Raw genomic sequence first — 24743 nt, forward strand, 5'->3', positions numbered from 1 at the left:
GGTTCAAGTCCGGGCTCTGGCTGGGCCATTCAAGGACATTCAGAGACTTGTCCCGAAGCCACTCCTGTGTTGTCTTGGCTGTGTGCTTAGGGTCTTTGTCCTGTTGGAAGGTGAACCTTCGCCCCAGTCTGAGGTCCTGATCGCTCTGGAGCAGGTTTTCATCAAGGATCTCTGTACTTTGCTCCGTTCATCTTTCCCTCGATCCTGACTAGTCTCCCAGTCCTTGACGCTGAAAAACATCCACACAGCATAATGCTGCCACCACCCTGCTTCACCGTAAGGATGGTGCCAGGTTTCTTACAGACGTGACGCTAGGCATTCAGGCCAAATAGTTCAATCTTGGTTTCATCAGACCAGATAATCTTGTTTCTCATGGTCAGAATCCTTTAGGTGCCTTTTGGCAAACTCCAAGCGGGCTGTCATGTGCCTTTTATTGAGGAGTGGCTTCCGTCTGGCCACTCTACCACAAAAGCCTTCTGGAAGGTTCTCCCATCTCCAAAGAGGAACTCTGTCACAGTGACCATTGGGTTCTTGGTCACTTCCTGACCAAGGCCCTTCTCCCCCGATTGCTCAGTTTGGCCGGGCAGCCAGCTCTAGGAAGAGTCTTGGTGGTATCAAACTTCTTCCATTTAAGAATGATGGAGGCCACTGTGTTCTTGGGGACCTTCAATACTGCAGACATGTTTTGGTACCCTTCTCCAGATCTGTGCCTGGACACAATCCTGTCTCGGCGCTCTACGGACAATTCCTTCGACCTCATGGCTTGGTTTTTGCTCTGACATGCACTGTCGACTGTGGGACTTTTTATATAGACAGGTGTGTGCCTTTCCAAATCATGTCCAATCAATTGAATTTACCTCAGGTGGACTCCAATCAAGTTGTAGAAATATCTCAAGGATGATCAATGGAAACACGATGCACCTATGCTCAATTTCGAGTGTCATAGAAAAAGGCCTGAATACTTATTTACATAAGGTATCTGTTTTTTGTTTTTATTATATTTGAAAAAATGTCTAAACCCGTTTTCGCTTTGTCATTATGGGGTATTGTGTGTAGATTTGAGGATTAAGGCTGTAACAAAATGTGGGAAATGGGAAGGGGTTTGAATTCTTTCAGAATGCACTGTATGTGGTTTGAGGAGTTAGCAATGTAACTTTGGTCAACTTTGGATAACCGGTACCACGAAAGTGGCTGATCTTTTAGCCAGGTACGTTTCTATGGCAATGAATCCTTAAGAACTAACCTGCTCTGGGGCAGGCTAACTAACTCCATTATCTTGAATGAAGTGTCTGAGCTGGAAGTTGAGGACCAATTAAATCAGATTCCCTCCCTCTCGCAAAGATTTGAGGAAGACGAATGATTAAATATTTCATTAATCAAATCTTTTTTTATATATACAGTGGGGAGAACAAGTATTTGATACACTGCCGATTTTGCAGGTTTTCCTACTTACAAAGCATGTAGAGGTCTGTCATTTTTATCATAGGTACACTTCAACTGTGAGAGACGGAATCTAAAACCAAAATCCAGAAAATCACATTGTATGATTTTTAAGTAATTAATTTGCATTTTATTGCATGACATAAGTATTTGATCACCTACCAACCAGTAAGAATTCCGGCTCTCACAGACCTGTTAGTTTTTCTTTAAGAAGCCCTCCTGTTCTCCACTCATTACCTATATTAACTGCACCTGTTTGAACTCGTTACCTGCATAAAAGACACCTGTCCACACACTCAATCAAACAGACTCCAACCTCTCCGCAATGGCCAAGACCAGAGAGCTGTGTTAGGACATCAGGGATAAAATTGTAGACCTGCACAAGGCTGGGATGGGCTACAGGACAATAGGCAAGCAGCTTGGTGAGAAGGCAACAACTGTTGGCGCAATTATTAGACAATGGAAGAAGTTCAAGATGACGGTCAATCACCCTCGGTCTGGGGCTCCATGCAAGATCTCACCTCGTGGGGCATCAATGATCATGAGGAAGGTGAGCGATCAGCCCAGAACTACACGGCAGGACCTGGTCAAGGATCTGAAGAGAGCTGGGACAACAGTCTCAAAGAAAACCATTAGTAACACACTACGCCGTCATGGATTAAAATCCTGCAGCGCACGCAAGGTCCCCCTGCTCAAGCCAGCGCATGTCCAGGCCCGTCTGAAGTTTGCCAATGACCATCTGGATGATCCAGAGGAGGAATGGGAGAAGGTCATGTGGTCTGATGAGACAAAAATAGAGCTTTTAGGTCTAAACTCCACTCGCCGTGTTTGGAGGAAGAAGAAGGATGAGTACAACCCCAAGAACACCATCCCAACCGTGAAGCATGGAGGTGGAAACATCATTCTTTGGGGATGCTTTTCTGCAAAGGGGACAGGATGACTGCACCGTATTGAGGGGAGGATGGATGGGGCCATGTATCGCGAGATCTTGGCCAACAACCTCCTTCCCTCAGTAAGAGCATTTAAGATGGGTCGTGGCTGGGTCTTCCAGCATGACAACGACCCGAAACACACAGCCAGGGCAACTAAGGAGTGGCTCCGTAAGAAGCATCTCAAGGTCCTGGAGTGGCCTAGCCAGTCTCCAGACCTGAACCCAATAGAAAATATTTGGAGGGAGCTGAAAGTCCGTATTGCCCAGCGACAGCCCCGAAACCTGAAGGATCTGGAGAAGGTCTGTATGGAGGAGTGGGCCAAAATCCCTGCTGCAGTGTGTGCAAACCTGGTCAAGACCTACAGGAAACGTATGATCTCTGTAATTGCAAACAAAGGTTTCTGCACCAAATATTAAGTTCTGCTTTTCTGATGTATCAAATACTTATGTCATGCAATAAAATGCAAATTATTTACTTAAAAATCATACAATGTGATTTTCTGGATTATTGTTTTAGATTCCGTCTCTCACAGTTGAAGTGTACCTATGATAAATATTACAGACCTCTACATGCTTTGTAAGTAGGAAAACCTGCATAATCGGCAGTGTATCAAATACTTGTTCTCCCCACTGTATATATATATAATTTTAAAATACCTATCACATTTAGTAATGACAGAATGGGGGGAAGGTGCTTGTGCATTGATAAGTACACGGCAGCTAGCCTAGCTGTTAAGAGCGTTGGGCCAGTAACCAAAAGGTTGTTGGTTCGAATTGCAGAGCAGGCAAGGTGAAAAAATCTGCCATTCTGCCCATGAGCAAGGCAGTTAACCCCCACCAACAACTGCTCCCTGGGCGCCGATGACATCGATTAACTCCTCGATCACACCAACTGCGACATCCAGTCCCCTGTAGCTCAGTTGGTAGAGCATGGCACTTGCAACGCCAGGGTTGTGGGTTCGTTTCCCACGGGGGGCCAGTATGAAAATGTATGCATTCACTAACTGTAAGTCGCTCTGGATAAGAGCGTCTTGACTAAAATGTAATGTAAACGAATGCTGCGTTTGCCTTGCAGCATTGCATTGCAGAGGCAGTTGCAGTGCGTTCTGTGTGGTGCATTCGTTGAATTTAACAAACTGTATGCGTAGACGGCTTGATAGAAATGTTAGCAGAAGGTGAATATTTAACGTTTGTTGCACACAAATCCAGATGATGCTGCGTACCATTTTGCGTAAAAACACTGTCGGTGTGATCAAGGCGTAAGGTAGCCCCCCGCACCTCTGATTCAGAGTGGTTGGGTTAAATACGGAAGACACTGTCGTGACGTGACTTTAATAGATGTGATGACTGTTATTTATCGAATCGACTAACTATGTTTTATATTGTTGCCCAATGAAATTAATCATGTAACAATTAACTCATTAGGGATTTGGGGCACCACGGAATAAGTTGTTTAACGAGTTACCATCTCCTGAATTAAATTTAGAAGATATATGTTATATCGATAACAGTCACTTATTAAATCATTACCTCATATCAGTCTCATTCTGAACGTCGCATAATCCTTGAATCTGCAAGAACCCTAACCTTATGAGTCGGCAATACACAAATTGGCGTAATTATTTATTTACTAGCTAACTCAATAACACAGAATACATACATATTTAATACATGAGAAAAGTCCCTAGCGGACTAACAGCATGACTGCTTGGTTATCAAAACGTGGAGGGGTCAATAGAAGGGGGGAGAGCGGGACAGAGAATCAAACTTATCGTACATACATTTGGAAACTACGCTCACAGTAATCAGAATACTTAGCACCCTAACCACCGCCCGTTTTGGTAAGAAATAAAATGTAAACTCAGCAAAAAAAGTATTTCAAAGATCATTTGTAAAAATCCAAATAACTTCACAGATCTTCACTGTAAAGGGTTTAAACACTGTTTCCCATGCTTGTTCAATGAACCATAAACGATTAATGAACATGCACCTGTGGAACGGGCGTTAAGACACTAACAGCTTACAGACGGTAGGCAATTAAGGTCACAGTTATGAAAACTTAGGACACTAAAGAGGCCTTTTTACTGACTGAAAAACACCAAAAGAAAGATGCCCAGGGTCCCTGCTCATCTGCGTGAACGTGCCTTAGGCATGCTGCAAGGAGGCATGAGGACTGCAGATGTGGCCAGGGCAATAAATTGCAATGTCCATACTGTGAGACACCTAAGACAGCGCTACAGGACGGACAGCTGATCATCCTCGCAGTGGCAGACCACGTGTAACAACACCTGTACAGGATCGGTACATCCGAACATCACAACTGCGGGACAGGTACTAGGATGGCAACAACAACTGCCCGAGTTACACCAGCAATGCTCAGACTGTCCGCAATAGGTTAAGAGAGGCTGGACTGAGGGCTTGTAGGCCTGTTGTAAGGCAGGTCCTCACCAGGAATGATTTTGAGGTGGAGGGTCTGTCATGGTCTGGGGCGGTGTGTCTCGGCATCATCGGACTGAGCTTGTTGTCATTATAGGCAATCTCAACACTGTGCATTACAGGGAAGACATCCTCCTCCCTCATGTGGTACCCTTCCTGCAGGCTCATCCTGACATGACCCTCCAGCATGACAATGCCACCAGCCATACAGTTCGTTCTGTACGTGATTTCCTGCAAGACAGGAATGTCTGTGTTCTACCATGGCCAGCGAAGAGCCCGGATCTCAATCCCATTGAGCATGTCTGGGACCTGTTGGATCGGAGGGTGAGGGCTAGGGCCATTCCCCCCAGAAATGTCCGGGAACTTGCAGGTGCCTTGGTGGAAGAGTGGGGTAACATCTCACAGCAAGAACTGGCAAATCTGGTGCAGTCCATGAGGAAGAGATGCACTGCAGTACTTAATGCAGCTGGTGGCCACACCAGATACTGACTGTTACTTTTGATTTTGATCCCCCCTTTGTTCAGGGACACATTATTCAATTTCTGTTAATCACGTCTGAGGAACTTGTTCAGTTTATGTCTCAGTTGTTGAATCTTGTTATGTTCATACAAATATTTACATATGTTAAGTTTGCTGAAAATAAACGCAGTTGACAGTGAGAGGACGTTTCTTTTTTTGCTGAGTTTATTTACGTGTAGAATGTCTTCTCCGTCGTCTCTCTGTTGAAACCAATCACTCCTTCTATGGGGAAGGAGTCGATGGGTGTGAGGCTTTTATTGTCCACCAGAGGTCACAATGTCCTTTGTAGAGCTTCTCTGGTAGTAAAGTGTTTGTTAGAAGAGATACTTCAGATGTACCAATGATTGTCTGAGATGGTATTGTCCTTGCCAATTCGTGTCTTTAGTGAAAGCTCTAGACTACTTTACATGCCAGCTGCAGACTGTTAATGCTACGGTCTAATGAGTTTCTTCTTGTGTAGAGATTGAGAGTTTCAGAGTTTCTCACCATTTCAAACGTGTGGTTTAACATCTCACGTTTCCTGGTCTTAGTGTGTCAACCATTTGTAATGTTCAGCTCCCGCTGCACGTCGGCTGGTCTGTAGACCATATATCATATATTTTATACAACATTTAGATGTAAACTTGACAAATAGAAAGCGTAGCCTTTCCGAGTTAGTTATTTCGTTATACCATCCTTAATGACCATTCCTTTGGTGGATACTGAAAGACAGAGAGGGAAAGTTCTCTCTAAATGTACGACCCAGTGTTAAGGTGTCGAGACTGGCACAGCCCCCCTTCCCGTCTTCTGTGGGAGAAGGGGGTCTGGCTATCTTCAAACATTTGCCTAGCTGATTGGTCCTTTGATCCACTGTCAGGAGAGTCATGACAGTCCCCCTCTGGTGGGTTCAACCTTGGAAGGATTCTGCAAGTTGCAACCCACCACAAAAATGACCACGGGATGGCCTGGTTGTGGATCATCGTTGCGGCCCCCCTCTGGTGGTTTAACCTGGTAGGATTTCTGCAAACTGCAGACCACCACAAGAATGGGCAGGAAATGTCCGGGTTGGTGTTCGCCGTTCCGGACCCGTCGTCCAGGCTGGTAGATCTGGGCAGTAACTTAGGCAGACGTTAACAACGCACAACACTCATGAAATACATCATTACATTTCTTCCCCAAATGAGCAGCGTTTTAGCATTAACTGGTGGTGTTATGGGGAACCTGTTTGTGGCACTATCACTTCCTAAGTCAAATCAAATGAAAGTAAAAATTAACAAAAACAGAAACAAAAGATATACAAAATATAGTTACCACACCTTAATCATCTAATTGGACTGTATTCTATATAAGTCCACGGTCTTGGCTAAATGACTCTATCATGGCATTCTCTAATGTCATATCTAGGGTGTTCCTACTTAGAGGTGTAATGCTTAGGGCACTATCCTAAGTTGATAGCTACATGATAAATCTACAGCTGTAAGGCACTAGCTTCGGACAGTCTACAGGGACGACCTATGGACTTCTGGGGAGAAACTGGTGAGTACGGTAGCTGTAGAATCAAAAGGCCTCAGGGTACATTTTCAACTTTACCAAGGCTGTTATTTTTACTCAGACCCTTACGTGATCCTAGCATAAATTAAATGTTCCGTTGTACCTGTGCGTTCATGCTTACACAAGCGCACATGCCAAGGGAAAGAAAATCAAGTATCCGTGTCGGCTGCAACCTGTTCAGAATGAGTCTGACGTCATCAGATAATTTCCATGTCAATGACCGTGTGCCAGTAAGAATCGGTGCCAACCTCAAGCTATATACCAAGTGGACCTGTAGTGGTTTTACTACAAGTCAATGTGTCTTACACCATTATAGTGGCGATAGGTATGAAGGAGTCTATTTCATAGCTATGTTATCCACGGAGGAGTTAACCTCACGACGGCAGTACTCTATAAGCACAGAACAAGTCGTACGCGGTGTGATCATGGTTCTTGACTTCTAATAACTTTCCTCCTGAATGGAGGGTTCTATTTATTAGTGGCATGTGTGTTAACCATCAGAAGAGTGTGTTGGGAGATTCCCTTCCACGTGTTGCAATCTGAGTGACTACTAACTCCTCTGTCGCTGTTGTCAAGGGCAATTCGACTTGTTAGGTCTCTAACCTTCTTAGTGTGGCTGGCATTGGTACTAGTACTCAAGGGGACCAGCTATATTACCGAGTTATTCTGAAGTGTTATCCTACCGGAACACATGATTAGAGCATGTCACTAGTTGCATCGTAGTTGAAACTACACATGGCAAGGAATTATTGGTGTTGCCATTTGTTTTGGAGGTTCACGACCAGTGTGGTACACCTCAGTTATATCTCAGATGTGCTCTAAGGTTATCCCCGTCGAGGGGCCTGTCCGCTCCTCTCTGTTCTCATGGGGAAGTTTACAACTAGATTTGTTTCCTGCTCTGGCGGCCTCGTACAGTGTTGCACGTAGTGAAAAGAATGGTCTATCAGGTTTGCTGATTGAATGTGACGAGATATCGTAATATCTCCTTGGGTCAGATTCTGCACCAAGAGGTGTTGAAACGTCTTTTTCCCAAGGGGTTCTTTCGATAGATACCCCTATTAGATTACTGTGTTGCAGCTAGCGTTCGGAGAAGACAGTGTGGTCAGTGAAGACGGCACGGTTACCAGTGACCATACTTGGATGGTTTTCCAATCCATTAGTGGGATCAAACGATCCATCAAGTCTGCTCCGAGTAGCAGGTGTTCAGTTTCGAGGCTGGTAACATACACAGGGTGAAGTGTAGTTTCAGCGTGAGTCTGAGTTGAGGTAGTCTGAGTGAAACCTCTAAATGTAGTGTCGCATCGTTCCGATTTTGAGATCATTAAACAACGTTTGAGAGATTAGCGATAATGTCGTGCCCTAATCAATTAGCGCATCACAGGTTAAGCAGTCCTCCAGGACTGTTTCCAGGTATGGGCTTTTTGAGTTGCTTTTTATGGTCATATTCCCCACAAAGTGGAGTAGTTGTTCTCAACGACGTGATGTGTCATTTGTGTTCATGGTGAAGACAGGTCGACTTATCGGGGTTTGAGAGGAATTGGCTATTGCAATGTTTTTTACCTTTTGCTTCGCAACATTGGTATCAGAGTCAATAGTCAAAGCCTTTGGGCTTGTTTCTTGATCGAGCGGGCCCTGGATAGGGTCTCGAGTGAGAGCGGGAGTAATTTGATTGTTTACATCCTCGCAAATGGTGTTAATTTTGGCTGACCTGTTGTCCGGCAAATCCACACCTAGTCATGTTGACTTATCTTTTTCAATTTTCTCACTATTTTGTATATCTTTTGTTTATGCTTTTATTCATTTCTGTTTCATTTTCTTTGACACTTAGGAAGTGATAGAGCCATAAACAAGTTCCCCATACAACAATCAGTTAGTGCCACAGCGCCACTCATTTGGGGAAGAAATGTAATGATGTATTTTGTGAGTGTTGTGCATTAACATCTGCCTAAGTTACTGCCTGGACAACCGGACGACGGGACCGCAACGGCAATCCCCAACCAGGACATCCCCTGGCCATTCTTGTGGTGGTATGCAGCTTGCAGAAATCCTACCAGAGCAAACCACCAGAAGGGGACCGCAACGATGATCCACAACCAGGACATCCCGTGGTCATTTTTATGGTGGGTTGCAACTTGCAGAATCTTTCCAAGCTTGAACCCACCAGAGGGGCACTGTCATGACACTCTCCTTGGTGAGGATCAATGGTGCCAGATCAGCTTGGCAAATGGCTGACCTTCAATTTTGGCACAAATTAAAATGTGGCACTGACTCACCCATGGCTGGATGTTTCCGCATTGCTTCAATTAAGAGTATGGCGTTTGACTAGCCACATGCAAGCCTTTTAATTTTTTACCCCACATTTCGTGATGTCCAATTGGTAGTTACAGTCTTGTCCCATAGCTGCAACTCCCGTACGGACTCGGGAGAGGCGAAGGTCAAGAGCCATGCATCCTCCGAAACACGACCCTGCCAAGCTGCACTGCTTCTTGACACACTGCTCTCTTAACCCGGAAGCCAGCCGCACCAATGTGTCGGAGGAAACACCTTACACCTGGCGACCGAAGTCAGCGTGCATGCGCCCGGCCCGCCACAAGGAGTCGCTAGAGCGCGATGGGACAAGGACATCCGGGCCGGTCAACCCCCCCCCCTAACCCGGACGACACTGGGCAAATTGTGCACCGCCTCATATGTCTCCCGGTCGCGGCCGGCTGGGACACAGCCTGGGATCAAACCCCGGTCTGTAGTGACGCCTCCAGCACTGCGATGCAGTGCCTTAGACCGCTGCGCCACTCGGGAGGCCCATGCAGTTACAAGAGTGCTAGAGTTAGCTGCAGGCAGACGAGCAATATCTACCATTGTAGTACAGATGAAGCCTGAGCTGGAATGTAAAGCTAACTGAAGCTGGCTAGCTTTAGAAAACCCTGAGATCTAGCTTCAATCATAGTATACCCCTCTGATAGTGTACGACAGTTGAACTAAGCACATGCAGAATTTATACAGTGAGGGAAAAAAGTATTTAATCCCTTGCTGATTTTGTATGTTTGCCCACTGACAAAGAAATGATCAGTCTATAATTTTAATGGTAGGTTTATTTGAACAGTGAGAGACAGAATAACAACAACAAAAATCCAGAAAAACGCATGTCGAAAATGTTATAAATTGATTTGCATTTGAATGAGGGAAATATGTATTTGACCCCCTCTCAATCAGAAAGATTTCTGGCTCCCAGGTGTCTTTTATACAGGTAACGAGCTGAGATTAGGAGCACACTCTTAAAGGGAGTGCTCCTAATCTCAGCTTGTTACCTGTATAAGAAGCAATCAATGAATCAGATTCCACTCTCCACCATGGCCAAGACCAAAGAGCTCTCCAAGGATGTCAGGGACAAGATTGTAGACCTACACAAGGCTGGAATGGGACCATCGCCAAGCAGCTTGGTGAGAAGGTGACATCAGTTGATAAGATTATTCGCAAATCAAGAAAACTATTGGTAACACACTACGCCGTGAAGGACTGAAATCCTGCAGCGCCCGCAAGGTCCCCCTGCTCAAGAAAGCACATATACATGCCCGTCTGAAGTTTGCCAATGAACATCTGAATGATTCAGAGGAGAACTGGGTGAAAGTGTTGTGGTCAGATGAGACCAAAATGGAGCTCTTTGGCATCAACTCAACTCGCCATGTTTGGAGGAGGAGGAATGCTGCCTATGACCCCAGGAACACCATCTGCACCATCAAACATGGAGGTGGAAACATTATGCCTTGGGGGTGTTTTTCTGCTAAGGGGACAGGACAACTTCACCGCATCAAAGGGACGATGGACGGGCCATGTACCGTCAAATCTTGGGTGAGAACCTCCTTCCCTCAGCCAGGGCATTGAAAATGGGTTGTGGATGGGTATTTCAGCATGACAATGACCCGAAACACACGGCCAAGGCAACAAAGGAGTGGCTCAAGAAGAAGCACATTAAGGTCCTGGAGTGGCCTAGCCAGTCTCCAGACCTTAATCCCATAGAAAATATGTGGAGGGAGCTGAAGGTTCGAGTTGCCAAACGTCAGCCTCGAAACCTTAAGGACTTGGAGAAGATCTGCAAAGAGGAGTGGGACAAAATCCCTCCAGAAGATGTGTGCAAACCTGGTGGCCAACTACAAGAAACGTCTGACCTCTGTGATTGCCAACAAAGGTTTTGCCACCAAGTACTAAGTCATGTTTTGCAGAAGGGCCAAATACTTATTTCCCTCATTAAAATGCCAATCAATTTATAGATTTTTTTGTTGTTATTCTGTCTCTCACTGTTCAAATAAACCTACCATTAAAATTATAGACTGATAATTTCTTTGTCAGTGGGCAAACGTACAAAATCAGCAGGGGATCAAATACATTTTTCCCTTTTTCGCCAGCCTATGTCATGTAAAGAGCAGGTGTCCTTAATGTTTTGTACACAGTGTATATTCAAGAATCAATGGATAAATATCATTAATAATGGATGTAGCACCTGCAGATTGCCCCTTTAAGGTTATGACGGATTAAAAAGTCTTTTTTTTTTTTTTAATGTGACATTTCCCATCGGTAAGGACTGTTCCAAATTGGTACCTACATTGAAATTGAATGGTTGATAGGAACATGGTGAACAATGTTAAAATGTATTTATGACAGGTCTTTTCAATAAATGGCCAGAATGCCACATTTTCTATTTATTTCCTTTCTCTGCCACACATCTGATTTTGCTCTGCAGTTTGATGCTGTCAGTGATCTGTGGATATGGATTTTCATCCTGTTCTTGTATCCATTTGTGGTTGGTTGTTATTCAGTCTAATTTCAGTTCTCTACAGACATACAGAAATGAAATACAATTTCACCACCAGTAAGTACAGTTTATTTCCTCAAAGCAAAGACAAGTTCAAGTACGGACGGCAGAGCGAACTCATTATTTCCAACTTCATTCAATGTTTACAATCAATGCAGTCTTTATTTTATACATTGCATGGACCATTTCCAAAAACCTATTAAAAAGTAAAAACAAGTGCAACAATTCTGGTGGATAGAGATTTGCAGAATCAATTTGCTCAAATGAGCACATCAAGATTAAAATCGGTAATTATTTGGTATAGGCCTGTGTGTGCAACCACAGAACATATTTGAAATCAATAACACCATGGTAAATGCTGCTTCTCTCCTCAAGCAAAAAACGATTTGTCCAAGATTCAGATAAGAAATGTATAGCATAGGCCTAACTTCACCACCCTTTGAGTAGAAATATTTATCATTACACGCATGCAAAAACAATATGAAAAGAATACCTGTTTGATCTACGTACCTTGTCATTGATTAGCCCACCAGATCTGGTTACGATCATATGGCTGACTGATGAACTTGTAACAGTGAAAATTAATGTATATTTTATGTCACTGACCACATTAAATGAGTCTATCCTTCAAAAGTATCAAACAACCTGAGACGAAGGATATGCCAGAATTGTGTTTTCCATTTAAAAATAAAAGTATCTGTCCAGTGTAATTTACAATGGAAGGTGAAAGGAGGCATTGCTTGACACCATATAAGCAGGCAGCTGAAGTACTTCAAAATTGTCAGGGGTGTATTCTGAGGTGAAACGTTCAGAAAGTTGCAGTTAGAAATGTAACAAATATAGAGCTGACACAATCTCTACTCTACACCGCAGACAAAGGTTTGTTCCACAAACTACCTTTCTATCTTAACATTCTGTTACATTTGCACTTTCTGAATAGAGTCCCAGGCGTTCATTTCTCCAACACCAGGGCAGCCAGCAGAGCAGGGTAGTTGGGCGTTCCCCATCCGGTGACTGGGTCCCACGATGGTGCCGCGCAGAAACCCTTCCCCTGGACCTGCTCGTCCAGACAGCTCAGGTGACAACCATCAGTCACCTGGGGGTCGGAACAGAAAGCAGTCAGTAAATGGAATGACAGGAGGAAACCTCTTCTTTACTGCCATCTTGTGGTGGTCTTCACAATACAACATTGAGAAACAATAGCTCAAGGGGTTCTCAAACTTTTTGGGGCGGGGGATACCTTAGCAAATTCATAAAATCAGAACACAACTAGACTGAGATCTCTCCATCTATCTCATACAAGGCATTTTACTATGATTTAGCCAGCAGTGCATGGCTGGATTAACCAAGTCTCGGGCCCTGGGAAGGAACATTTTAAAGGCCCGCCTCTTGGCACTGGAGAGAAAATGTTGCAATTTAAGGAAATGTGCTGCAATTCTACACATTTTTATAGGGAAGAGATGTTTTTAGCTGTTCCAGCTTTTAAAAAGCCAATATCCTGCAATTCTACACATTTTGCCATGATGCTAAGAGAATATATATATTTTTTTATGTTGAAAAATGCAACCATTTTTGGGAATACAATAAGTATTGAGTTGAAACAGGGATAATTCTTGGAGTACTGTGGATACCAATACCCATGTGAGCCTGAACATACAATGTAATAGGGTTAACAATTTATTACACACTAAACTTATTCCTTGGCCAAAATTAGTTTAAATTGATTGTTTATATATATATATATATATTACCAGTCAAAAGTTTGGACACCTATTCAAGGGGGTTTCTTTATCTTTACTATGAAATAACACATATGGAATCATGTAAACAATTCAAAATATATTTTATATTTGAGATTCTTCAAATAGCCACCCTTTGCCTTGATGACAGCTTTGCACAATCTTGGCATTCCCTCAACCAGCTTCATGAGGAATGCTTTTCCAACAGTCTTGAAGGAGTTCCCACATATGCTGAGCACTTGTTGGCTGCTTTTCCTTCACTCTGTAGTCCAACTCATCCCAAACCATCTTAATTGGGTTGAGGTCGGATGATTGTGGAGGCCAGGTCATCTGATGCAGCACTCCCCTTCTTAGTCAAATAGCCCTTATACAGCCTGGAGGTGTGTTGGATCATTGTCCTGTGAAAAACAAAATGATAGTCCCACTAAGCGCAAACCAGATGGATGGCGTATCGCTGCAGAATGCTGTGGTAGCCATGCTGGTTAAGTGTGCCTTGAATTCTAAATAAATCACGGACAGTGTCACAAGAAAAGCACCCCCACACCATCACACCTCCTCCTCCATGCTTCACTGTGGGAACCACACATGCAGAGATGATCTGTTCACCTACTCCGCATCTCACAAAGACACAGCGGTTGGAACCAAAAATCTCAAATTTGGATTCATCAGACCAAAAGGACAGATTTCCACCGGTCTAATGTCCATTGCTCGTGTATCTTGGCCCAAGCAAGCCTCTTCTTATTGGTGTCCATTAGTAGTGGGTTCTTTGCAGCAATTAGACCATGAAGGCCTGATTCACGCAGTCTCCTCTGAACAGTTGATGTAGAGATGTGTCTGTTACTTGAACTCTGTGAAGCATTTATTTGGGCTGCAATCTGAGGTGCAGTTAACGCTAATGAACTTATCCTCTGCAGCAGAGGTAACTCTGGGTCTTCCTTTCCTGTGGCGGTCCTCATGAGAACCAGTTTCATCATAGAGCTTGATGGTTCTTGCGACTGCACTTGAAGAAACTTTTAAAGTTCTTGAAATGTTCCGGATTGACTGACCTTCATGTCTTAAAGTAACGATGGACTGTCGTTTCTCTTTGCTTATTTGAGCTGTTCTTGCCATAATATGGACTTGGTATTTTACCAAATAGGGCTAACTTCTGTATACCACCTCTACCTTGTCACAACACAACTGATTGGCTCAAACGCATTAAGAAGGAAGGAAATTCCACAAAATAACAAGGCACACCTGTTAATTGAAATGCATTCCAGGTGACTACCTCATGAAGCTGGTTGAGAGAATGCCAAGAGCGCGCAAAGCTGTCATCAAGGCAAAGGGTGGCTACTTTGAAGAATCTCAAAAAATATATATATTTTGATTTGTTTAACACTTTTTTGGTTACTTCATGATTCCATATGTGTTAATTAAAAGTTTATGTCTTCACTATTATTTTACAATGTAGAAAATAGTAAAAAGAAAAGAAAAACCCTGGAATGAGTAGGTGTCTCCAAACTTTTGACTGGTACACTATATATATACAGTGGGGGAAAAAAGTATTTAGTCAGCCACCAATTGTGCAAGTTCTCCCACTTAAAAAGATGAGAGAGGCCTGTAATTTTCATCATAGGTACACGTCAACTATAACAGACAAATTGAGAATTTTTTCTCTCCAGAAAATCACATTGTAGGATTTTTTATGAATTTATTTGCAAATTATGGTGGAAAATAAGTATTTGGTCAGCTACAAACAAGCAAGATTTCTGGCTCTCACAGACCTGTAACTTCTTCTTTAAGAGGCTCCTCTGTCCTCCACTCGTTACCTGTATTAATGGCACCTGTTTGAACTTGTTATCAGTATAAAAGACACCTGTCCACAACCTCAAACAGTCACACTCCAAACTCCATTATGGCCAAGACCAAAGAGCTGTCAAAGGACACCAGAAACAAAATTGTAGACCTGCACCAGGCTGGGAAGACTGAATCTGCAATAGGTAGCTTGGTTTGAAGAAATCAACTGTGGGAGCAATTATTAGGAAATGGAAGACATACAAGACCACTGATAATCTCCCTCGATCTGGGGCTCCATGCAAGATCTCACCCCGTGGGGTCAAAATGGTCACAAGAACGGTGAGCAAAAATCCCAGAACCAGACGGGGGGACCTAGTGAATGACCTGCAGAGAGCTGGGACCAAAGTAACAAAGCCTACCATCAGTAACACACTACGCCGCCAGGGACTCAAATCCTGCAGTGCGAGACGTGTCCCCCTGCTTAAGCCAGTACATGTCCAGGCCCGTCTGAAGTTTGCTAGAGTGCATTTGGATGATCCAGAAGAGGATTGGGAGAATGTCATATGGTCAGATGAAACCAAAATAGAACTTTTTGGTAAAAACTCAACTCGTCGTGTTTGGAGGACAAAGAATGCTGAGTTGCATCCAAAGAACACCATACCTACTGTGAAGCATGGGGGTGGAAACATCATGCTTTGGGGCTGTTTTTCTGCAAAGGGACCAGGACGACTGATCCGTGTAAAGGAAAGAATGAACGGGGCCATGTATCGTGAGATTTTGAGTGTAAACCTCCTTCCATCAGCAAGGGCATTGAAGATGAAACGTGGCTGGGTCTTTCAGCATGACAATGATCCCAAACACACCACCCGGGCAACGAAGGAGTGGCTTCGTAAGAACCATTTCAAGGTCCTGGAGTGGCCTAGCCAGTCTCCAGATCTTTGGAGTGAGTTGAAAGTCCGTGTTGCCCAGCGACAGCCCCAAAACATCACTGCTCTAGAGGAGATCTGCATGGAGGAATGGGCCAAAATGCCAGCAACAGTGTGTGAAAACCTTGTGAAGACTTACAGAAAACGTTTGACCTGTGTCATTGCCAACAAAGGGTATATAACAAAGTATTGAGAAACTTTTGTTATTGACCGAATACTTATTTTCCACCATAATTAGCAAATAAATTCATTAAAAATCCTACAAAGTGATTTTCTGGATTTTTTTTCCTCATTTTGTCTGTCATAGTTGACGTGTACCTATGATGAAAATTACAGGCCTCTCTCATCTTTTTAAGTGGGAGAACATGCACAATTGGTGGCTGACTAAATACTTTTTTCCCCCACATATATATATATATATATATACACACTTTATCTGTCCGCGGATCCCCTGCAGTACACCCAACTTTGAGAACCCCTGCACTAGATGCTCCATTGCCGTAAAGTACTTAAGTAGTACATCTGTACTTTACTATTTGACAACTTTTACTTTACTACATTCCTCAAGAAAATAATGTACTTTTTACGCCATACATTTTCCCTGACACCCAAAAGTACTTGTTACATTTTTAATGCTTACTAGGACAGGAAAATTGTCATATTCACACACTTATCAAGAGAACATCCCTGGTCATCCCTACTGCCTCTGATCTGGCAGACTCACTAAACACAAATGATTCATTTGTAAATATGTCTAAGTGTTGGAGTGTGCCCCTGTTATCCATAAATAAATAAATAAAAAATAAAATGGTGCCGTGTGGTTAGGAATCTGAAATGATTCATACTTTTACTTTTGATACTTAAGTATATTTTAGTAATTACATTTATTTTTTATACTTAAGTATAGTTAAAACCAAATACTTTTAGACTTTCACTCAAGTAGTCTTTTACTAGGTGACTTTCACTTGAGTCATTTTCGTTTAAGGTATCTTTACTTTAACTCAAGTATGACTATTGGGTAGTTTTTCCCACCACTACTGTGACTATACACATACATGACACCACCATACCCAACATGAAACTAGTCTTATTTTCCCCATATCTAATGATCAGTGACTTACATCAAAGAGTCCCTGGCCCTGCAGCTGGTACAGGCGGGGATTGAGGAAGCCCAGAGAAGGCAGGCCTTTCAGAAAGCGCTGGTCGTTGATCAGAGAGAGGATTCCTCCAACCACAGGGGTGGAGGCCTAAAGAACAACACATGAGTAAATATTCATTGTTAATGCATTATATGATCCAAGAGTCGACAGGTAGCTTAGTGTTTAAGAGCATTGGGCCAGTAACTGAAATGTTGCTGGTTCTATTTCCAGAGCTGACTAGGTGAAAAATATGTCAATGTGCCCTTGAGCAAGGCACTAATTGCTCCTTTAAGTTGCTCTGGATAAAAGTGTTTGCTAAAATGACAAACATGTAAATATAATAACATATATAGTATTTCTCATAGATACAGTTGAATACTTTTTACATTTGGAGATAAGCAGGTGAGAGAAAAAAATAGGTGAATCTAAAAAGTCTGAGTTTATTCTTTGCCTCCTTCTCAAAGTATATTGGAAGATCTTCTCCAATCTGTTTTGAGGTTGTACGAGGAATCAACAAAATACTTTTGAGATTCACCCTATGAGATACTATTTTCTTACCGAAGTACCAGACACCCAGGGGATAGGTACCCTATCGGTGACCACCCAGTAGTTGTCTGAGAGAGCGGCTATGTCTGGGTAGGCCCGTCCACTGGTGTTGAAGTACGTCTTTGGAGGGAGACTCGACACCGCTTTCAGATAACCCTCCACAGCACCGACCTACGGCAAAAAGTGACAAGCTATCAGATCATTGTTTATTCAATCATTGTATTTGTATCAGTCTCTATCCAAATAAACCATACATAAATAAATACTTCACACATCATTTAGTGTGCATCAATTAGGTCTACTGGTAGAATTAGCCTGGACCTCATCTGTTGGTAGAACTTTTGTGTACCTAAACTGATAGTTAGTGAATACATCTAATTTGTCTTTTTACTCAGTTACGTACAACATATATATATATATATATATATATATATATATATTTTTTTTTTAATTCTAAAGATCACTTTAAAAAGCACATATTTAGGAAAGACCTATGGCAGTGTCCGTGAGTTTATGTCCTGCATAGACGCTCTTAATACCTGGTAGTCTGGCATCTTAAAAACATTGCTGAAGCCGCCGCCACTGATGTAGTCCGTGACCTCATAGGTGATCTTGAATGGATTCTTGAATGAAGTTCCCCCCACTGTCGTCACGTATGGGCTGAAAGCATAGAAATTCACTTTGGAGAACAGATTTGGGTATGGACTGGAAAACCGACCCCACTGCCCCACAAAGACAATGGTTCTCTTATTCTATTGATTTCAGATTACAAAATAGACTATTGTTGACTAGTTTAGAGACTAAGTATTTAGCCTCAGATGCGCACACATCATTGTCGTGACTTTGTCAACCAACCGGTCTACAAGCACTGCGGCATTTAAAGTCAATGTTGCCACGTTAAACGCTGCATATGTCAAATCAATCGAGAAACTGCCTTTAAAAACCGGAATGCGTATTTATTTTTATTTATTTTACCTTTATTTAACTAGGCAAGTCAGTTAAGAACTAATTCTTATTTACAATGACGGCCTACACCGGCCAAACCCGGACGACGCTGGGCCAATTGTGCACCGCCCTATGGGACTCCCAATCACGGCCGATTGTGATACAGCCTGGAATCGAACCAGGGGGTCTGTAGTGACGCCTCAAGCACTGAGATGCAGTGCCTTAGACCGCTGCGCCACTCTATAACCTGCGATTGGATTGAATCTTGCACAAAATCGAATACTTTCCGTATTTTATGGATTCAAATAAAGCAATGAATACCCAAATAACACAAGTGCCATTCGTTTCTTTCAACAGTGAAAATGGCTCACCTTGATGCAGGAAAGCTTGGTCTGAAAGAATTCTCTCCTTTGGTCAAGTGTTTGCAGCCAGCTCCACTATCACCTGAGGCAAGATTGTTAAAGTATGAAAACGAACTTCAGGGAAATTATAGTCTTACCCAAGATGACATTATTATGGATTACAAAAAAAACATTGTCCACAATTTTAGTAGTCAATTTACTCAATTAAACATGGTGCCGTGTTCATGTATCATATGCCTGCCTGACTCATATCTGAAATTACACATTTCCAAAGTAACAATGGCATCACCACAAAAACCAAGGCCACATCACCTCTTACAACATCCACAACACCTGCTTGAGTTTGAACTATTCAAATAGTCTAGATCATTTTAAATGTACAATCATAAATCTGCTGTCACTGTCTGACTACTAGATCAAGATCGTAAACACTTATAAGTAAAAAGCCAATAAAACAGAAAATGTTGACTTAGCCTGGTCCCAGATCTATTTGTGCGCTTTTGCCAACACCGATGGTCATTGTCATGCATTTTGACCATTGGTGTTGGCAAGACAGCACAAACAGATTTTGGCCCAGGCTAGCACAGACTAACCTGAGGCAAACAGTATAGAGATTCCCCGGACGCCAGCCTTCATGAACTCAGTGTTGATGCGCATCATGTAGGCGGAGGACAGGCTGTCCTCATCGTCCCCGTAGCTGATGGTGTGGACCCACGGGATGTCCGTCATGTTGCTGAGCAGCAACATCCACTGGAGGAATGGCTCCTGGGACTCATGGCGACCTGAGGAGCAGTCAAGAAGTATCCATTATCAAACCACTATCAGACAAAGGCTGTTTCAATATCTACTCTAGCATACTACCTACCTGTACTAAGAGTGCATCCCCAATACATTGCTTCATTCTAAGTGGTATATTAGTATGGACATATGAGACATAGCTAAAGATACAAAAATATATATACCACTGGGTATTTGATCTCACTAGCATTGTGGATGTTGCTAGGAGCATTCTTGGAAAGGTTTTAGCTTACTCGCGACGATGATATGTGGTCGTCACGCCTTCCTTAGTTCAATGCACTTATTATAAGTCACGTCCGCCAAATGATTAACATGCAAATGTAAAGAAACCTTTTTTTGCAAAGGCAACGTGACTAAGGCTACATTAACACTCTGGTTTGTCATTGTTAGTATACCTGGATTGGTGAAGACCCACGTGGAGATGTTGGCCCCTGTGCTCATGATGTACTCCACATCCAGGCTGGCCTCCAGACCGGCCTTCCCTGCTCCCTGAACGCCCACCACCCGGTCAATCTTAGACAGGTGCTGGAATCCCCGTCCGTACAGCATCATGAACTCAGCCAGGTCAGCAGGGTGGTAGAACTGCTCCAAGAACTGGACAGAGGATAAGATGATAGCTATGCTGGAATTCAATCAAACCATATCCACCGTACAAATGTCATCCTACTCACACACTCTTCTCATTCTGAAAAGTGAAAGCACATCTGTGAGGGGTGTCTACCTGGCAGTAGTTGTAGGTTTGTATATAGTACCAAAGATCAGTTTAGTATTTTTATTTGACCATGGGAAAGAGAGCTACTGAGCAAAGTGGGCTGATTGAATTGAGCCCTTAGATTCACATTTCACATTATGCCAGACAGGCAAGTTCATTGTTAGATCGAGGCAAAACATTTGCCCCCTATATTTTCTATCAACTGTTCTAGTCCGACACAGCTGTCCATTGGTATTGACATAACAAGTGGTCAAATACCTGAGCCACGGCTTGACTGTTGTTCTGAGCTGAACCCACGTCCGCTGCTGTCAGGTTGTATCGAGACCTGAGGGTGGCGGGTGTGTTTCCAAGATGAAACTTCGCTCCAGACCGTCTCCTCTTTGTCAAGACTTCATTGAGGTCCTGCCCCTTGGGTGGAAAGCGGTGAACACCTCCAACTATGGGTGGAAAGACATAAATAAATGATCATCACATCCATAATATTGTTTGTCACACTCTTAACAACTGGTTTGTTATACTATTACCATACTAGCTATAAGATATCCATAGCATTACTTTCGACAACCTCAGAAATGGTCATGATGAACTTGTTGCTCACCAAAGTCAAGATGTTGGAGAACATCCTCATGCACCTGGTATGCAGATGATGACCTCACCAGGGAGATGCCATCTCTTACGTAGCGGTGAAACTCAATGCCTGGAAGCAGGGCCTCTGCCACTCTGAAACAGGAGAAGTAGAAAGCCTCACTCTCTGTGGCAGCTGTATGGAGTTCATAAAGCATCTCAGAGGGAATGCTGATCTAGGATTCGTTTTTCTTGGGCCCAGACATGGGTGGTAAAACCTGGGCCAGCAGTGAACAGCATTGTGGAACGTTCAGATATAAAATGTATTATGTAGAGTTAATATGAGTCTGACATGTAGAAATCAGGAATCACATGAGCTTTATTCATGACATTTCTATCTGTAATGTTCCACTAGTGATTGTGGCCCTGACTTTGTAACCAACAATAATGACATCCCCCAATCATTTGAGAATTTGTCTGGAGAAACTGTGTGTGAAGTCAGTGAGTGAGTCGACGTCAGCAAACGGTACCGAAAAAAATTAAATAAATAAAATAACATTTGGCCCTCGGCCCAACAGGCTTCAAGACAGCTTCGACAGACAGACAGACTACTCTGACATAAAACCCACACACAATCATACAGAACACACTTTTACACTCATATGTTGCTGCTACTCTGTCTATTCTTCTTCTTCTTGATACCTAGTCACTTTACCCTGCCTTCATGTACATACACTATATACACAAAAGTATGTGGACACCCCTTCAAATTAGTGGATCATGCTATTTCAGCCACCCCGTTGCTGATAGGCGTATAAAATCAAGCACACGGCCATGCAATCTCCATAGACAAACATTGGCAGTAGAATATCCTCAATGAAGAGCTCAGTGACTCAACTTAGCACCGTCATAGGATGCCACCTTTCCAACAAGTCAGTTCGTAATTTTTTTGCCCTGCTAGAGCTGACCCAGTCAACTGTAAGTGCTGTTATTGTGAAGTGGAAACGCCTAGGAGCAACAACGGCTCAGCCGCAAAGTGGTTGGCCACACAAGCTCACAGAACTGGACCGCTGAGTGCTGAAGCGTGTAGCGTGTAAAAATCGTCTGTCCTCAGTTGTAACACTCACTACTGAGTTCCAAACTGCCTCTGGAAGCAACATCAGCACAAAAACTGTTAGTAGGGAGCTTCATGAAATGGGTTTCCATGGCCGAGCAGCCAGACACAAGCCTAAGATCACCATGCGAATGCCAATCATTGGCTGGAGTGGTGTAAAGCTCGCCGCCATTGGACTCTGGAGCAGTGGAAACACGTTCTCTGGAGTGATGAATCACGCTTCACCATCTGGCAGTCCGACGGACGAATCTGGGTTTGGCGGATGCCAGGAGAACGCTACCTGCCCCAATGCATAGTGTCAACTATAAAGTTTGGTGGAGGAGGAATAATTGTTAGGGGCTGTTTTTCATGGTTCAGGCTAGGCCCCTTAGTTCCAATGAAGGGAAATCTTAACGCTACAGCATACAATTACTTTATAGACGATTCTGTGCTTCCAACTTTGTGGGAACAGTTTGGGGAAGGCCCTTTCCTGTTTCAGCATGACAATGGCCCCCGTGCACAACGCGAGGTCCATACAGAAATGGTTTGTCGAGATTGGTGTGGAAGAACTTGGTTGGCCTGCACAGAGCCCTGACCTAAACCCCATCGAACACCTTTGGGATGAATTGGAACACCGATTGCGAGCCAGGCCTTATCGCCCAACATCAGTGCCCGACCTCACTAATACTCATGGCTGAATGGAAGCAAGTCCCCGCAGCAATGTTCTAACTTCTAGTGGAAAGCTTTCCCAGAAGAGTGGAGGCTGTTATAGCAGCAAAGGGGGGACCAACTCCATATTAATGCCCATGACTTTGGAATGAGATGTTAGATGCATCTACCTCAAATGCCTTGTAACCCTGAACATTCATCTGGTACTCCCTGTATATAGCTTCATTCTTGTGTATTTTATTCCTCGCGTTACTATTAATTAATTTTTTTACTTTACATCGCTGGGAAGGGCTCCCAAGCAAGCGTTTCACGGTAAAGTCTACACCTGTTGTAGTCGGCGCATGTGATTTGAGAGAGAGGCCCTTACTGCGTGGTCATGGAGCATTGGAGGAAGTCCTGAGTGAGGATGGTCTGGCAGTCTGTGACCCCGTGACTCTGCAGCCAGTGACGAACCACTTTCTGGGTCAGCTGGGATGGACGTATTAGAGCAGCCACCTCCTCTAGAGTCAGATGCTTGCCTAACACAGACATAATTGACACAGTGCTGTAAAGGAGTACACAGTAATGCATATTATCCAATGTATCCAATGATATCAATTATCCAAGGGGATAAAAGTCAGTAAGTTTCATCTCCTCAAAATCTATTTGATTGTTAGTGAGCCCAGGAATGGTGTAAAATGTTTGCCGTTTTAAGCATGAGAATGATTTCTACCATATTGTGCCGACTCAGGGTCCGAAACCAGTAGCAGCAGGTCTTCCAGTTGGTCCACATTCTGCTGTCTCAAAGCAAAGGTCAGCTCCAACTTCTCTGTGGAGGAGATCCTGCCTACACGAGTCCAGTCTTCTGGTATCCTGAAAATACATTATGTGATGTAGCTTCAAATGATGGTAAATCACACATTGTAGCGGTTCATTTCCAAAAACTTTACAATGTTAGGGTTGTTTGCTCACAAGATATCTTGATCAGCCTCAAGATGTTCACTCAAAACCAATGAGCTGCATATGAGGACACTGAAGGCCAACCTAAAGTAAATAAGAGGGTGTTTACAAACAAAATATCAGAGAAAACCATTAATAAAATGTGCGAGAGCATTATAAAATCAGCAAAATTAAAGTATAACATTCAGAAAACGTTTGACCTCTGTGCTAAACAAAGGATCTGCCTCTGTGTTACTGCCTGTGCAAGGCTGCAACAGAGATTGTCGACGCCTCCCTCAGTTGAAATCGTGCACAAAACAAATACAATCTCTAGAATAGCTTAGTCAACAAATAAAAAGTGCAAACTGTAAAAAAACAAGGAAGTATAGCCCAAAGGTCTTCATGTAAAATAGGTCAACAATTTAGCCTTTTAGCTAGAAGCAAAAACCACGAGGACTACAGTAGTTATTCTTGTCGCATTCTAAACAATACAAAATGTCATCGAAATACTTACAGAATCCTCATTTTGGTGACATTCGTTGACTCTCCACGCAAGGACTGACTGTTTTCGAATTGTTGTTTGCTCGATAATATTAGTTGCGGTTCCTAATCACATGACCAGATGGGCTGTAGCCTGTCACGTGACTCGTAACCGGCATAAAGGACAAAATGCTGCAAACGCTCAAATCCCATGATGTTGCAATCAGCTTTTTGAAGTACGAAGTGCTTATTCTTACACTTTAGAATTTCATAAATAAATGACTCATTATAATCCACATTTGTATGAGTGGTGCAATGAACTAGATTTGTGAAACTCAAGCATTAAGTAAAAATACTTTAAAGTACTACTTTTTTGGGGTATCTGTATTTTATTTTACTACATTCCTAAAGAA

The 24743-nt window shown here is 43.1% G+C and overlaps 2 protein-coding genes across 2 annotated transcripts in view; one reads left to right on the plus strand and one right to left on the minus strand.

The window, feature by feature from the left end:
- The window catches only part of LOC311103132 (transcriptional repressor protein YY1-like), a 964063-nt gene that overhangs the window by 6213 nt on the left and 933107 nt on the right, over positions 1-24743 (plus strand). The gene's annotated exons all lie outside the window — the stretch shown is intronic.
- On the minus strand, positions 11716-24481 carry tpp1 (tripeptidyl peptidase I). Its single transcript, XM_084144664.1, has 13 exons — positions 24365-24481; positions 23884-23955; positions 23645-23784; positions 23300-23450; positions 21205-21326; positions 20865-21043; positions 20290-20488; positions 19690-19878; positions 19106-19178; positions 18329-18449; positions 17802-17960; positions 17226-17351; positions 11716-12759 (listed from the first exon to the last, which is right to left on the minus strand). Exons 1-13 carry the CDS (start codon positions 24373-24375, stop codon positions 12616-12618), a joined length of 1686 nt encoding a protein of 561 aa, XP_084000790.1. The 5' UTR covers positions 24376-24481; the 3' UTR covers positions 11716-12615.

This window comes from Coregonus lavaretus (genome assembly GCF_964263955.1).
Source record: "Coregonus lavaretus genome assembly, chromosome: 27".
In the NCBI taxonomy this organism is placed as follows: domain Eukaryota; kingdom Metazoa; phylum Chordata; class Actinopteri; order Salmoniformes; family Salmonidae; genus Coregonus; species Coregonus lavaretus.